The 15,167-nt window shown below is 55.1% G+C and overlaps 1 protein-coding gene across 1 annotated transcript in view; it reads right to left on the bottom strand.

The window, feature by feature from the left end:
- The window catches only part of ABCC3 (ATP binding cassette subfamily C member 3), a 44,264-nt gene that overhangs the window by 1,022 nt on the left and 28,075 nt on the right, over window positions 1-15,167 (bottom strand). Inside the window, exons 19-30 of the mRNA XM_035026843.1 lie at window positions 14,838-15,030; window positions 13,739-13,850; window positions 13,415-13,562; window positions 13,106-13,313; window positions 12,492-12,802; window positions 10,895-11,094; window positions 10,606-10,732; window positions 9,043-9,144; window positions 6,012-6,158; window positions 5,731-5,889; window positions 4,993-5,159; window positions 2,279-2,473 (exon numbers count right to left, since the gene is read on the bottom strand). Coding sequence (XP_034882734.1) covers window positions 2,279-2,473; window positions 4,993-5,159; window positions 5,731-5,889; window positions 6,012-6,158; window positions 9,043-9,144; window positions 10,606-10,732; window positions 10,895-11,094; window positions 12,492-12,802; window positions 13,106-13,313; window positions 13,415-13,562; window positions 13,739-13,850; window positions 14,838-15,030 — 2,069 coding nt within the window. The remainder of the gene's footprint in view (window positions 1-2,278; window positions 2,474-4,992; window positions 5,160-5,730; window positions 5,890-6,011; window positions 6,159-9,042; window positions 9,145-10,605; window positions 10,733-10,894; window positions 11,095-12,491; window positions 12,803-13,105; window positions 13,314-13,414; window positions 13,563-13,738; window positions 13,851-14,837; window positions 15,031-15,167) is intronic.

Consider the following 15,167-nt stretch of genomic DNA (forward strand, 5'->3'; position numbering starts at 1 on the left):
CGGTTTCTGGGATCAAACACAAGGCTGCTATTTATCTCTGCTAGTCGGGGCCCCGAGAACCTTCCCTAATGAGCCCTTCCCTCGCCGGGGTCGCAGGACCGTGCCCAGGGAGCCACAGGCCTGTGTGCTGGGCCCTGTGCGCTTCCATCTGCTTTGTGCCAACCCACAAAGGCACACGGCAGGAAACCAGGCTACGCTGAGGCCTGACGCTGGAATCTGGGACTTTCGCTGCAAGTCTGGTTGCTGCTGATGGGTGGATCTACACACACACACACACACACACACACAGTCAGGCCTGGGCCTGGGATTCGAATCCCTTGCCGATGAAGCACAGGGTGCACCTGGGACGGGGTCAGCAGCCTGGCTTCCAGGGGGAGGCAGGAACGGAAAGGGCTCTGCTGAGCCCTGGGGAGATGCCCCTCGATGGGAGCACATGGCCGTACTCTGTTTCTTTACCTACAGGGCTCCTGGAAACATGTCCTGGGGAGGAGTGTGTCTGTGCACATCTCTGCCTAGCCACTGCCCGAACTGGAGCCCGGGAGACTGCCCCTTCTCCTTTCAGTGGTTTCTCGCTGTTCTTAGGGTAAGGACGGACTGCTTTACCACGGTCCTCGAAGTGCAACATAGTGGGGCCTGTCCCTCTCTCCTCCTCATCTTGGTTCTACTGCCCCCTTCACCCTGTGCACTCTAGCCCCTTATGCCCTCCTACCTCAGGGCCTTTGCATGTGTTGCATCCTTTGCCTAAAATGTGTTTACGTACCCCATCTCCTCACCCACTCCCCAACTCTTACTCATCCTTTAGGGCCTGGCTGGTACTTTTCTTCTTAGGGGAGATAGTGTCCTGGCTGCCCTGTGTGGATTGGCTTCCTCCAGTCTACACACATGGACCCCTGCTTCCTCCCTCCAGGCTCTAATTACATGTTCAATACATGATTATCTGATTCATTTCCACTGGTCCCACTAGAATGAATGAACTCTCAACCTCCAAGGCTGGTTTGAGCCTTCTACCCTCAAGGCTGCTGGGAATACCATTTTCAGTTAGGCCTGGGAACAGATCCTCTCAGCCCATCCTGTCCCTTATCTGGACCCAGGGCCTAGCACCTCCTATCCAACCGCTCTTCTCTCAGTGGGGTGCTGGATGGGAGTGGGGGAGAGATGGAACAGACAGATGGTGGCATCAGGCATTCTCAGCTTGGTTCTCAAGCCCCTGGGGGCCGTGTGGGGTCGCTTCTGAGACAGGGCCAAGGTCTGCCCCATTGCCCCGTCTGTCCATGGCGTGCGTCCTCCCCACGTCCCCCTGCTGTGGGTGTTTATGTTGTGAATGAAGGCCTGTTGATGAGCTCCCCCCACACTCCTTCAACAGAGATTGGCTGCAGCTTCCTCCCCCTCATCCCTGTGAGCTCCTACGTCTCCAAGGGGGCCAGTCTTTTAGGCCAGTGCCGGGTCACTTCCATGAGGCTTCTGACCCCCCAGCCCCTCACCCTGTCCTCCAGCACCGCACCTTAACACTGGACACAATGAGGGAATAGGTCCCAGGTTTTCCTTTTGGCTGAGTGGCTGCCTCCCCAGGGAAGGCGTAAGATCTCGAGGGCAAGGCCCCTTCCCTAATCCTGGTGCCAGGGAGGGTTACAGAAAGGGGCTGGGGAGGAAACACTTCCCAGGCCCACCTGCACTTGAAACACTTCATTTCATGGACTCCTTACAACAATCCCAAGAGAGAGGTTTGGCCCACTGTCCAAGGTCACATGGCCGCCAGCGGTTGCAGGGGCTGGGGCTCAGCCCTCTGCTCTCTCACCACAGAGCGTCTGCTCCTCACCGTGCCGTCAGGGCCCAGCCCCCCACGGCAGGGACCGGAGCATCACGTACTTCTCTCAGCGGCTTCCTCATCTGTACGCCCAGCTCAGACTGCAGGAGCAAGGTACGAAGGGCTGGCTCTAAACTCGGGGCTCCGGGAGCGAGCGTGTTCACGAAGGACCCAGCTCCACCTCATAGCATTCACAGAAGTTTGGAGGGAGGTGGCCTGGGCACAATTCACAATGCCTAGGGAGCCCCAGTGTGCCCCTTCCCTGCACACTGGTAACCTGAAAGTGTCCCCTGTCTCAGAAAACGTCGCTGGGCCCCCCGAGTGCAGATGACTCCCTTAACTTGGGAAGGCCTTCCCCTCCCCGGGCCCTAGACAATCCCACGAGCTCTCCTGTGTCCAGATCACCTTAATCTGCCTTCCCAGTGGCCTAGATGACCCCACCAGGTTCCCCCTGGCTGGGTTCTGGTGCCCCACCTGGTGTAGTCCATGATGGTGTTGAGCCGGTGGGCGATGGTCAGCACCGTGCAGCTCTCAAACTCGGTGCGGATGATGGCCTGGATGAAGTTGTCAGTCTCCAGGTCAATGGCTGCCGTGGCCTCGTCTAAAACCAGGATTCGGCTCTTGCGGAGCAGGGCTCGGGCCAGGCACACGAGCTGGCGCTGGCCCACGCTGAGAACGGGGAAGGCAGGCATCTCAAGCACGGCACCCCCACCTGCCCCCACCCCGCCCAGGCCTCGATCCCTGAACTGCTTCCGTCTCTATTCCTTCCCAGTGACCCAGGACTGGCTTTCTGTCTAACCGCTCCCATTTCTGCCTCAGCCCAGTCCTCCCAGAACACGGAGTCATCGAGGTCTGGACCCCACAGGGATGATGAGGGGCCTGGGGTAGAGGCAGTGCTCAACAACACTGTGAAATCCAGTCTGTCTCTGGCATCCTCAGCCTCCTCTTTCTGTGCCTTTTCCCCTGTCCTCGGCTCCTCAGCTAGTTCCATGATGTTTCTCTGCTTTACTCCATCAGTCATTTACACTCTAGAAAGAACACACTTAAATGGCGCTTCCTGGATATGTGCGTGCGTTATGCCATCTTGCTGAGTTTAATATCACACAATTCAGACAGGCATCTCCCAGCCCCATGGGGGAATGGAGGCCAGGGCTCTGTTGTGGGAACAGGAAGGGGCAGGGCAAGGGAGGTCATGGGGACTCCTGTGTCTGGTCACTGGGGAGGTGGAGGAGAGGTTGGGCCGCATACCTTCAACCTCTTGCCTTGGAAGCCAGAGCCAGTGAACAAAGCAAGGCTGTGTTCCCAACCACAGAGGCTGTTGTACCCCCACACCCAAGGACAAATACCTCAGCCTTTCCCAAAGGGGTGAGTCACCACAGCCCAAGTGAAGGCCAGGCTCTTTCCCTGGCCCATTCCCGCAGCTAATGAAGGTTTTGGCAGCAGAGTGAGCCTCCAGCTAGAACTCAGGGCTGATTTATGGTAGGACTGGCACAGGATGCAGGTTATGCTTATTAAAGTGGCTACAAGCTCAGTGAGGGAGGAGGGGAGCTGACCCGGATCAGAGCCTGGCGTCTATGGGGATGGAGGAAATGCTCTAGGAGAGGTGCAGATAGCAAGCAGGGATAAGAAAATGGAGCAAAACCAGCTATGGAGCGCAGGGTCTGGAAGCTTGTGCTTGTCTACCAGCCACCCCAACATGGCTGTGTAAGTGAAATCCAGCTGAAGGGCATACTCAGTCTCCCAGGACTGCCTTGGGCGGGGGTGGGGTGGGGGGCAGTGGTGTCCCACCCCAGGCTGTGATACAGCGAGGAAGGGTTTGGGGCAAAACCTCCTGCTCCCCTGAGCCCCTGCCCCTCCCTTTGCTAGCTGAGTGACTTTGGACAATAATTTTATACTTTGGAGCTTCGTTTCTGGCCCACAGGACCACAGCAAAGATTAAACAAGATAGTGGATGCCAAAGTGCTTTGAACACTATTAAGTGCTGAGCAAATGTAAAGGTTTTGTTTTTGTTTCTGAGGTCTGGAGAAAGTCCATGGGTGTGGACTGAGCAGAATAATACAAATAAGAATAAGAATAGCTAAATATCACAGGAGTGTGTCCAGGCTAAGTGCTTTCTATTTCATCACAATGACCTAAAGACTGTTCTGTCCAAACAATAGCCACTGGCCACGTGGCTATTGAACACTTGAAATACAGCTAGTCTAAATTGGGAGGTACCGGAGATGTGGAAATACACATGGGAGCTCAAACTTAGTACGAAAAATACCGCAAAATATCCCTAATAATTTTTATATCAATTACTTGTAGAAACGATAATATTTTAGATATATAGGGATAAATAAAATACACTATTCAAATTTATTTCACCTGTTTCTTTTTCTTTTTTTAATGTGGCTACTGGAAAAAACTTTAATTACATATATGTGGCTCACGTTACATTTTTAATGGGCAGCATGGTGCAAAGAGGTATGGGACTGTTATTGTCCCCATTTTAAAGTGAAGGAGGAGGTAGAACAGAGAGGTCAAGCAACTTGCCCCAAGTCACACAGCTAACACAGGTAGGGGAAACTCAAGCCTTTGGACTTAGTAAGAAGTGACTTCTGGCCCTCCCTGTTGAACAGCGCAGCGGCTGGGGATATAACACTGGGGCTGTAAGAAAGCAAAGAAGGCCTTGGAGAGCTTACTTTGCTCACTCCTAAGCTACAGATGAGATTGCAGAGCCATTTTGGGAAGTATCTACGATGTCCCTAACGCACCATAGATTTCCTCTTACCTGATCCACAGGCACAGTACAGACCCCTCCCCGGCCCCCTCCACAACCCCAGGCCAAGCACAGCACTGACAACCTCACAGGACAGGACTAAATAGGGCTTTGGAAGCTCCCGGACCTGACTCAAATCCCAGGCATGCCTTCCCCCAGCTAGGTGACTTTGGCTCTGCCTCAGTTTCTTCATCTGCCAAGTGGGGCCATCACCGCGTCTGGGGCTTGTGTGAGGAGTCAGTGAAATGGTGCACCACGCCCAGCACACAGTATACGTTCAATACAAATCGACGCTCCCTAAGCACACCCAGGCTGGGATGGGAGTGGGGAGGGCCAGAGGGGGCTGGCCCGGACTCTGTGTCATCTGATGCTAGATCCTCTAGCTCCTCAGGGTGCTGTTCCTGACCCACCCAATCCTAGTGGTTACCTGAGATTCTCCCCTCCCTCAGAGCACTGGAAGTCCAGGCCTGCCGGCTGTGAGCTCACGAAGGTGTGCAGGTGGGATAACTCCAAGGCCCGCCATAGATCTTCCTCCGAGTAACGCCCAAAGGGGTCCAGGTTCATACGCAGCGACGCAGAGAACAGGATGGGGTCCTGGGGACATGACAAGGCCTCAGAGGAGGGCAGCTCAGGCCTCAAGAGGAGCCATGGGCCCCAGGGCCAGGGAAAAAGCAGGGGATTAGGGGGCTGCACTCCCATTCTGTCCCCGGCCCTCCAGGAGGGAGGCCACCGCCAGATACATGCCTGTGGGGAAGTGATAAACCTCAGCTTTGCCAATCTCGAAGTCCTCCACCAAAGCAGAAAGTGGAGCTGCTAATCAGACTCCAAAGTGTCCAGTCAGCAGGAAAACAAAAAACAAAAAACAAAAAAACTCCAGAGGAGCCAGAAAGAGTGATATGTAATTCCGAGCTGTGGAACAGGGAGACCAGGGCAGAGCCTGTCAGAGGGTGGGGTGCTTGAAGGGTCCCGAGATCCTGGTCTCAAGTGGTGGCCCTGGAGGTCGGAGCGCAGAGGCTGATTGGGCCAGGACACGTCGGACTCTTTCGGATCCATGACAGGTGGCCGCTCTGTGGCTCTGTGCCTGCTGTGATCAGGGGTCCCAGGCCTGGACCCCAAGCTACACAGCAGGGTTGGTCAGCATGGCCAGTCCATGTCGGGCTCGTACCTGCGGGATGATGGTCAGCTGGGAACGCAGGTCGTGGAGGCCGATGTCTGCCACATTGACGCCGTCGATGCGGATTTCACCCTCCGCCGCCTCCAGGATGCGGAACAGGCAGAGGGTCATGGACGATTTGCCGGCCCCCGTGCGGCCCACGATCCCCACCTGGAGGGAGGAAGGGGGGCCGTGCGGGGGTGGGGAGGAGCCGGCCGGGGCAGCGCCAGGGCTTGCACCTGCTCGCCCGCAGCTGCTGGCCACGCCCATGCGCACCCCCGGCCCACACGCACCTTCTCGCCCCCGCGCACGTGCACACTCAGCCCCCTCAGCACCAGCTCCAGGCCCGGCCGGTAGCGCGCGGAGTAGTTCCGGAACTCCACCTCGCCCTGCAGGGGCCAGCCCGCCGGGGGGCGGCTGCCCTCCACCACCCAAGGGGCCTGGCCGGGAGGGGAAGGTGGACCTGCATCAGGGTGGCTCCTCTTCTCCAGCCTGGCCCTCTCCCACTTTTCAGTCTGCCTCTCTCCTGAGGCCCCCTCCATCCTCACCCATCAGGGGCCCTGGGGGAGAGCCCCTGGTGTCCCCTGTGGCCCAACCCTGTGGTTCAATGAATCCTTTATCTCTCTGCCTTTATTCCCTACAGAGCTCCGAAACCTTCCCATCCTGCCCTCTCCCACTCTCTCCTCAGAGCCTGAGCTGCCCTTCCCTGCCTGCCCTAGCCCCCTCTTTCACCGTTCATTGAGTGGCTGCTCTGTGACAGGTACTGGGATCACAGTGGTGAACAAGACAAAGTCTTTGCCTCCCTGTGAGGCTTACATTTAGTATGGCGGGGGTGGGGGTGCATACCATCAACAAATAAGCAAATCTATGTAATCTAAGAAAGTGATGAGTGCTGAGAAATGCGTGGTGTTGTAGAAGTACAGGGTGGTCAGGGAAAGCTTCCTGGAGGAGGCGATCTTTAAATAAAGACCCGAAAGAGGTGAGGCAACAAGCCAAGTAAATATCCAGGGGACAGGCATGCCAGGCAGAGGGAACAGAAACTGGAAATGCCTGCGCAGGTGTGTTTGGAGCACGATGACAAAGGGGAGAGGTAGGAGACAGATAATGGGTAGCCCCATCATGAAGGGCTTTGCAGGCCATTTTAAGGACTATGGTTTTTTTACTCTAAGATGCAGAGCCATCAGAGCAATGACGTGATTTGATGTGTTTTTAAAGGATCCCTCCCGGCTGCTATGAGAAGGGAGCGGGGGTGATGGAAAACGGAAGGTAGTGAGGAGGTTCTTAAAATAAGGGCATAAGATGATGGTGGCTTTGAGACAGGACCAGCCACCATTTGGGAGGCCTGGTGCAAAATGGAAATGTGGGATCTCTTGTTCAATAATTATGAAGAAGGTCCAAGTGGTGACAGCAGAACATTACACCAAACGTAAGGCCCTTCTAAGTGTGGGGGCCTATGTGACCATGCGGGTTGCGTGAAGCCGGCCCTGCTTTGAGACAGGGGAAGCCAGACTGCCACTGGTCAAAAAGCAAAGCAGCCAGTATAGACCATTCTCTCGAGGAGGTGTCAAAAGAACGGGTAGCAGGATTGGGGGCAGAACTTCTCAGGCTATGGAGACAGGATCAGGTGTATGGACGGGGGAAATGGGAATGCTAGATGCGAAGAGGGAGAATTTGAAGATCCAGACAGTGGGGGTGAGGGGGGTGATAGGAGATGCCCGGGGAAGGCAGGGGGAGGGAAAGGGGGGGCCAGACTGGGAGGAACAGGGAGGCCAGGGACTCAATGTAGACTGACAGAGGGAGAGCCCAGGTCACAGAAGCCAGGAGGGAGGGCCTTCCAAGAAGAAGGCAGGGGTCATTCTGTCTGAATGTCACTGAGAGGCTGAATTAGATGAGAACAGAAATGTGTCCCCTGGGTTTGGAACTGGGCAGGTCATCAGAGGAGTGACAGGGCCAGAAACCAGACTGTGGGAGGCAGATGTGATAAAGGGTGATAGGGAAGTGGGGAGAGCATGTGGGTTCTAAAACAAGCTCCATGACAAAGGAGAGCAGAGAAACATAGGGGGAGGAGAGGTTGGTTTGTGTGTCTAGAATGGAAGCTGCGAGAGCTTATGTTTGCCGGTGGATGGCAATCATCCAACACAGGGAGCTGGCTGTAGGAGCGGGAGGGTGTAATTAGGGAGGTGAAGTCTGAAGGGGTAGATTTTGATCGGAGGAGGGACACTTCCTGCTAAAAGAGGAAGGAAGAAGGTGAACGGGCCACAAGCACAATGGAAAGCCTGGAGGCAGGAAGTTTGAGGGAGTTTATATCTCATACCCTGTTTTCTCACTGGCAAGTCATGCAAGGTCCATGGCTGAGCCAAGGGGAGGAGATGGGGGGTTGGAGGAAAGAAGGTTCAAAACAGATCTTTCTGGAAGTGGGAACACATGCTTCTTGGGGAAGCAAAATGGGAATACGCAGCAGTGGTGTGTGGTCATAACCGTGAAGTAAAATTAGTGAGTCTTCTCCAGCAATGTCTTAGCTGCCGAGTGCTAGCATGTAAAAGGCAGACAGAGGGGCTTGACCGGGGAGGGGTTTTGTAGGTGAGGACCGCTGAGAGGGGGCAGGGCAAGGGAGGCAGTAGGACTGGCACCAGTGGGGCATGAAATCCAGGCTAGATGCGCTAGTGGACAGAGGGGCAAAGGTAGGTCACGCCACTGGGGGTCCCAACGAGGACAGAGTTCTGGGAAGGCAGAGGGTTTGGGGCATGTGAGCTGGGAGGGCTGGGAAGGGTGGTCTAAAAGCTTGACTTGAGATCTCAGAGCTGTTGCAGCTTCTGGGCTTGAAGAGCTCTGGGGTGTGACTATGGGAAGAAGTAAGTGGACAAAAGTCTGCACCCCCCTCCCCATAAGGGACACTCCCTTTCCCCAACAAAGGGCACACTACCCCACCCCTGCTTCTTCAACCAGGCTGATCTCTGGCTGGAATTCTCACTCTCCAGCTGATCACCCCAGCTGAATGATTCTCCCCTGTCTGCCTTCTCTGGGGGCATCACCCCAGAGCTCTTGTCTTCTAGTGCAGAGCCCTTGTCTTACCTCACCCACGACATCAGAATCTGCTTGAGGACAGAACCTGCCTTGCTCAACTCTGGACCCTCTATACCTGGTGGCAAAGACCTCTGGCTGACGCTCAATAAGGCCATGAGTGGATGAATGAATGAATGAATGAATGAATGAAAAGCCCCCCAAATGAAGAGCTGGCCATGGAATGCAGGGATGATGGGTCACCAAGCACCCTTCCCCAGCTCTTCCAGAATCACCCTGCCCCAGGCTCATCCCAGTACCCACCTCGGTCTCCGTCTTGGAGTACTCCTTGACTCTCTCCACAGCCACAATGTTAGACTCCAAGTCTGACATCATTCGGACCATCCAATTCAGAGTCAATGTTATCTGGCCAAAGGGATTAGGTCGTGGATACGGTGATCTCCCCTCCCCCCACAACAGCTGTGGGAGGAGTTCTGACTCCCTGAGGAGGCTCCTTGCCTCTACCAAGCAGGAGGGCCCCCCGCAAGCCCATAGGTGTGCCACCTGGGCCTCAAATCACACCTGCATCTCAAGCAGTGACCTTGCAGACTTGACCCCGGGTCACCTGGCCCCCGTATCTCTCAAATTTTAATATATTATCTAAGATTTCTTAGGGAATCTTGTTAAAATGTGGTTTCTGATTTAGTGGGTCTGTGGTGGGACTTGAGATTCTGCATTTTTTTTTTTAAAGATTTTATTTGTCAGAGAGCGAGAGACAGCGAGCTTAAGCAGGCGGAGTGGCAGGCAGAGGGAGAAGCAGGCTCCCCGCTAGCAAGGAGCCTCAGATGCTTAACCGACTGAGCCACTCAGGCGTCCCTGAGATTCTGCATTTTTATTTTTATTTTTATTCTTTTTAAGATTTTATTTATTTATTTGACAGAGAGATAGACAGAGCCAGAGAGCACAAGCTGGGGGAGTGGTAGAGGGAGAGGGAGAAGCAGGCTCTGCACCAAGCAGGGAGCCCGACTCGGGGCTCGATCCCAGGACCCCAGGACCATGATGGGAGCCGAAGGCAGACGCTCAACCATCTGAGCCACCCAGGTGCCCGAGATTCTGCATTTTTAACAAGCTTCCAGGTGATGGTGATGCAACCCATCCCTGGACCACACTGTGTACCAAGGGGTCCTAATAGACATGCAGAACTGAGCCCCATCCTAGCCCTGCTGTATCAGAAACCACATTTTCACAAGATCTCCAGTTGATTCAGTAGCACAGGAAAGTTTGAGAAGACTCCTTTGGCTAGATTGTCCTTTGTTTACCAAAGCATTCAAGGCTTGAGCCCTCTGTGGCACTGAAAATGCAATCTGAGTCACAAAAATGCCATGTGTAGTTATTTAAGCCTTTGACAACACAGGCTGATTATCAGGGTGACCGGCCTGCCCTCCAGCCCAGGCTCCAATCACTTTCTCTGTGTACTTTCTCTGCAGGCCTGTGAAATGAGGTGTATTCCAGCCCTACACTTCCCTGTCCCAGGGCCCCTGTCAGAGTTGACCTTCTATATGCTGCACACAGGCAGGACAAGTTCTGTTTTTGGGGGGCCAAGCGCCAAGATAATTTCTCCAACACCAAAACCCAAGGTAGAGACTCTCCTCTGGGTTCTTACCACATTTTGGTCCTTCCTCCACAAAGACCTGTTCACCCTGCATTACAATCCCCTGTTGGTGAGACTGTCTTCTCTGTGCTCGACTATGAGCTCACAGTCCTGGTAAGCAGAACCTGTGGCTGGTCCCCATACTGGGCAGAGCAAACGCTCAGGAGAGGCTTGTGACACCTGTGTGTCTCTGCCCCAGTTGCGGCCCTGTCCTGGGGGCCCAGACCCCTGTGTACCTGCAGGGCGTAGGACACAGAAAGGCCCACCAGCCCCGGACTCAGGCTGTTTCTGCCAATCACAGCAAAGAGTGCAGCAAAGAACACAACACAGTTGCCCACGAACTCCATTTGGACCCCCAGCCACCTGTGGGGACAAGACAAGGAAGAGGTGGGGCAGGTGCAGGAAGGAGGCAATTCCCTGTATAGGGGGAGGGAGGAAGTGGGACCCCGAACTTCAGGGTCTCTCCTGCAGAGATCCTGGTGGGAACTCCCGGAGGGGCAGGGGGTGAGGGAGGAGGCTTCTGACCTGTTGGAGGCAAGGTAGGCGTAACAACTCCTCTGGTTGGTGTCCACCTTAGCATCATTGATGGCCTTGAAGTCCTGGCTGCGGCCGTAGGCCCGAATGACGCTGGAGCCAGTCACCGTCTCCGAAAAGTGGGAGTAAATGGGCGAGCGGCTGACGGATTCTAGCCTCTTCAGTTGCCGAGATGTCGCCACATAGAAGCGCTGGCAGAGGATGGAGAAAGAGCTTGAGGTGAGCACCGTGGGACCCCTAACTCAGTCCTGCATTCCCTTTGAACCCATCCGGGCCTCCTCCCAGCCAGCCCCACTCCCCCATAAGACTCTGCTTCCTTTCTCTACCTGATGTGGCTCCATGAACTCATCCCACCCTTTCCCCCTGGTCGGCTCTGCTGGGTCTTCCAGGACACTTCCTCCATGAAGCCTTTCCGGATTCCCTCTCAGCTCCTGATCCCCTCACCCCCTGGAGGGGTCTGGATTACAGTACTCACTTTGCTAGGCCTCTTAATTCAGTGACTATGCATTTCTCCTCTGAGGTGCCCCAGCAGTGTTCTTATACAGTCAGAATACCACAAAATTTGCAAAAATAAGGTAATTTTGTATTTTTGTTCTTAAAGAGCCTCTCCCCCACCTCACCCCCAGTTTTCTAAACTTCAGCGCCACAAAAACACAGTTCTGCCTCCAGCTTCCATCCTCTAGCCCATGGGCCCCAAGATGGCCGGGGCCTTACAGGATGGGTATCTGAGAGTCCCCTGTCCCTGCACAGAGCACAGCCCAGATGACCTGAGCTTCCAGCCACCTTGTGGATTACCTTCAGCAACTGATTAAACTCATGGCAGGACAGGGGCTCAGCAACACAAATACCTTTTACCATTAGCTGTATCTGAATGTTACCAAGTCATCTATGTTAAAAACATGTGTGCACATATATGTTTAGATATGTACAAAGGAAGGGAAGGATAGTGTCTCGCACTGTTAATATTTTATTTAAAAATAGGCAGCAAGGGGTGCCTGGGTGGCTCAATCGATTAAGCGTCTGTCTTCAGCTCAGGTCATGATCCCAGGGTCCTGGAATCGAGCCCCGCATCAGGCTCCCTGCTCGGTGGGGCGTCTGCTTCTCCCTCTCCCTCTGCCGCTCCCCCTGCTTGTGCTCTCTGGCTCTCTCTATCTCTCTGCCAAATAAATAAATAGATAAAATTTAAAAAAAATAGGCAGCAAGAAGGAGTTCCAGGGTCAGCCACAATTTACAAGGATTTCATTTTATCCTAGCAACAACCTACCAAGTAGGTTCTATGATTCTATTTTACAGGTGAGGAAAATGAGTTTCAAAGACGTGAAGTAACTGACTACTGTCCCTAACCAAATCCAGCGGCGAACTGCTGTCTGACCTCCCTAAGTCCCAACCCAGGTCGACTGTTCACAGGAGAGCCCCGCCCACACGGGAGCCCCGCCCACACAAGCACCTCGCCTACAGCGAGCCACGCCCACGCCAGCACCCGGCCCGCACGAGAGCCACGCCCACACCAGCGCCTCACCGACAGAGAGCACCGCCCACACCAGAACCCCGCCCACAGGAGAGCCACGCCCACTCGCTGCCTGCCGACCTGCATCAAGACACAGAAGACCGCCAGGGGCAGGGCGACCACAGTGAAGAGCGGCGTGCTGGCCACGATGACCACGAGGGTGGCGAGGGAGCTGTAGAAAGAATTCATCAGCATGAGGATAGTGGGGGCCAGAACCTCATCGATGACGTAGACGTCTTTGGAGAAGCGGTTGAGGATACGGCCTGAGGGCGTCGTGTCGAAGAAGGACTGTGGCGAGTGCATCTTGTTGTGCAGCAGCGCCTGGTGAAGCAAGCGTGCAGCGTGGACACTGCCCACCGTCAGCGTGATGGCTGCCAGCATCACCAGGAGCCCTGTTGGAGGAGGCAGAGGGGTGTTCATTCACTGGGGCCCCGGGGGGGGGGCATGCAGGGCTCAGGGCGGACAGGTTAGGAGATAGGGGATGGCCGCGGTGGCCAGCAGGTTCAGAGACAGAGCGCCGCTGGGATGAGCTCAAGATGCCCAGAGGCAGGTGGACTCCTAGGGTGGCTTAGGGAGGCACTGGGGCAGGGCAATGGTTGTGATGATGGAGGAAAACTCAGAGGCAAGGGCATGGTTTGGGGGATCCAGTGGCCCAGATGTGAGGAAATTACCTTCCAGCTAGCTCTGCCGCTCACCTTGCAGAATTCCCAAGGCAGCGTAGACACCCAGCCTCATGGAGGTGTTATTCTGTCGGCTGTCTGCCATAGCATCATTGGTCCAGGCACTGAGCCACACGTTGGCCCCAATGGCAGCCGCGGTTTGACTCGGGTATAGGACACAGATGGCCACTGTGGTATAGAGCCCCATGGCCTTGGCATAATCCCAGAACACACTCAGCTTCACCTGCATGCCATGGCGGTCAAGGACAGAGGACTCCCGTGAGCCCTGGGAAATGCTGGGGGGCCTGCCCACCCTCTCCAGCCTTCCTTGTCCATCCTACTCACAGTGCCCATCTCTGCCTTCTCCTTCTGGATCAGTGCCCCCCTCGCCTTCGCCTCTGCCGCCTGCACTACCTTCTCTGCTGAACTCAGGTGTCTCCGGAACACAGGCCGGTCCTGGCCCTCGCCTTCCGAGGACATGACGCTGAGCTGTCTGCGGAGGCAGCTGGTCAGGCCCAGCGAGGTAGTCTCCAACAAACCCACAGGACAGAGCCCCAGGGGGTTCAGGCTGTAGCTGGAGGCCCAGGCTGTGAACGGCAGGGAGATCGCCCCCCCATGCCCCCACCTGGCGGGGCTTAGGGAGGGTGCTGAGAGCTCTCAGGAGCTCACCTCCTAAACTGCTTCTGGACCTCATACATGACTGGCTCGTTATCCATCAGGTCTGTGTGATTGCTCAGCGTGTCTTCAGTCAGCAGCACCTCATCCTCTGTGTCCTCCAAGGCTGCAGCAGGACGGGAGAAAGGAAAAGCGGTAGGCTAGCTCGCGCTGCAAGCTGCTGGTGTTCCCCAGTCCCCACACCAGGGAAGACGCCCCAATGGACACGCAGGAGACAACATGAGAGGCATGAAAGAACAGCAAGAACAAGAACAAAAATAAATGACCAGTTTTGTGCTGGGGGAATAAAAGGGGGCAGCAAGAAAGACTTAGGTTAGACAAGGAGAAAAACTTCCCATCAGGGACTATGGAGAAGGTCTCAAATATAAGGGTCAGGAGCTTGGGCTCTGGAGGTACACTGGCTGAGCTCAAATGCCACTTCCTCACTGCATGACTTTAGGCGGGCATGTAAAATGGGGATAATAATAGTACCCACTTCATGGTGTCATTGTCATTGCGAGGATTAAAGGAAAGAATGTGTGTCAAGTGCTTAGCAAGGAGCGCAGCACTTGGTACATGTCCAACACACGACAGCCGTGTATGCAACAGTAGGCCAGAGAACTCAGGAAAAGGTCTGTGAGCCAGAGTTTGGGTTTGGGGAGCCAGGACTGGACAACAAGGGGGATCTTAGGGGCCCAGAGACTTCAAAACGCCCCCTGAGGACAGGGAATTTTCCATTTGTTCACTGCCATCTCTCAGTGCCGAGAGCAGTGCTAGGACATAGTAATTACTCAGTCAGTCTTTGTTGATGACAAAATGACCTTTCCAAGCACTGGCATATTTACCAAATGACTTAGCTGTGAAACAGTCTTGCCGTACAGACTGGGCCTGGGCCCTTATGCCCTTTGGACACACGGGAAGAGTGGGGCCCTGAGGCCTGAGCTGCCGATAAGTTCCCACAGTTAGGGAAGAGGAGGGAGCAGCACTGGACGACGAGTTCCTTGGAACCTCCCTTATATGACACTGGGCCCATCCAGAGACACTCAGAGACCCCCCAAGACAGGGGAGATTCTGGGAGGGCACGGGGATGTGGAGGGTCAGCGATGGCGGATACCGGTCCTGTTGTCCTCCTTCAGGCTCTCCTTGTCCTCGTCGCGACCATAGTTGCAGAGGAAGTTGGCAAAGGAGTCACTGTGCTGCAACAGGGCTGGGTAGGCGCCCACCTCAGACACCTGCCCATCAGCCAGCACTATGATGAAGTCCATCTGGGGCAGGAAGCTGATGCTGTGTGTCACCAACACCCGTGTCTGGGGAGAAGACAACAGGCTACCATTTCCACCATCCTTGGCACATACCCCTGGCATGGGTACAGGGCCATGGAGTGAGTGTGAGGTGCCCATATGCCAAGAAGCGTGGACAAGCACATCAGTGACTCACCCCATGC

Source organism: Mirounga leonina, unplaced genomic scaffold (genome assembly GCF_011800145.1).
Source record: "Mirounga leonina isolate KUSES-001 unplaced genomic scaffold, KU_Mleo_1.0 Mir_200, whole genome shotgun sequence".
Taxonomy (NCBI): domain Eukaryota; kingdom Metazoa; phylum Chordata; class Mammalia; order Carnivora; family Phocidae; genus Mirounga; species Mirounga leonina.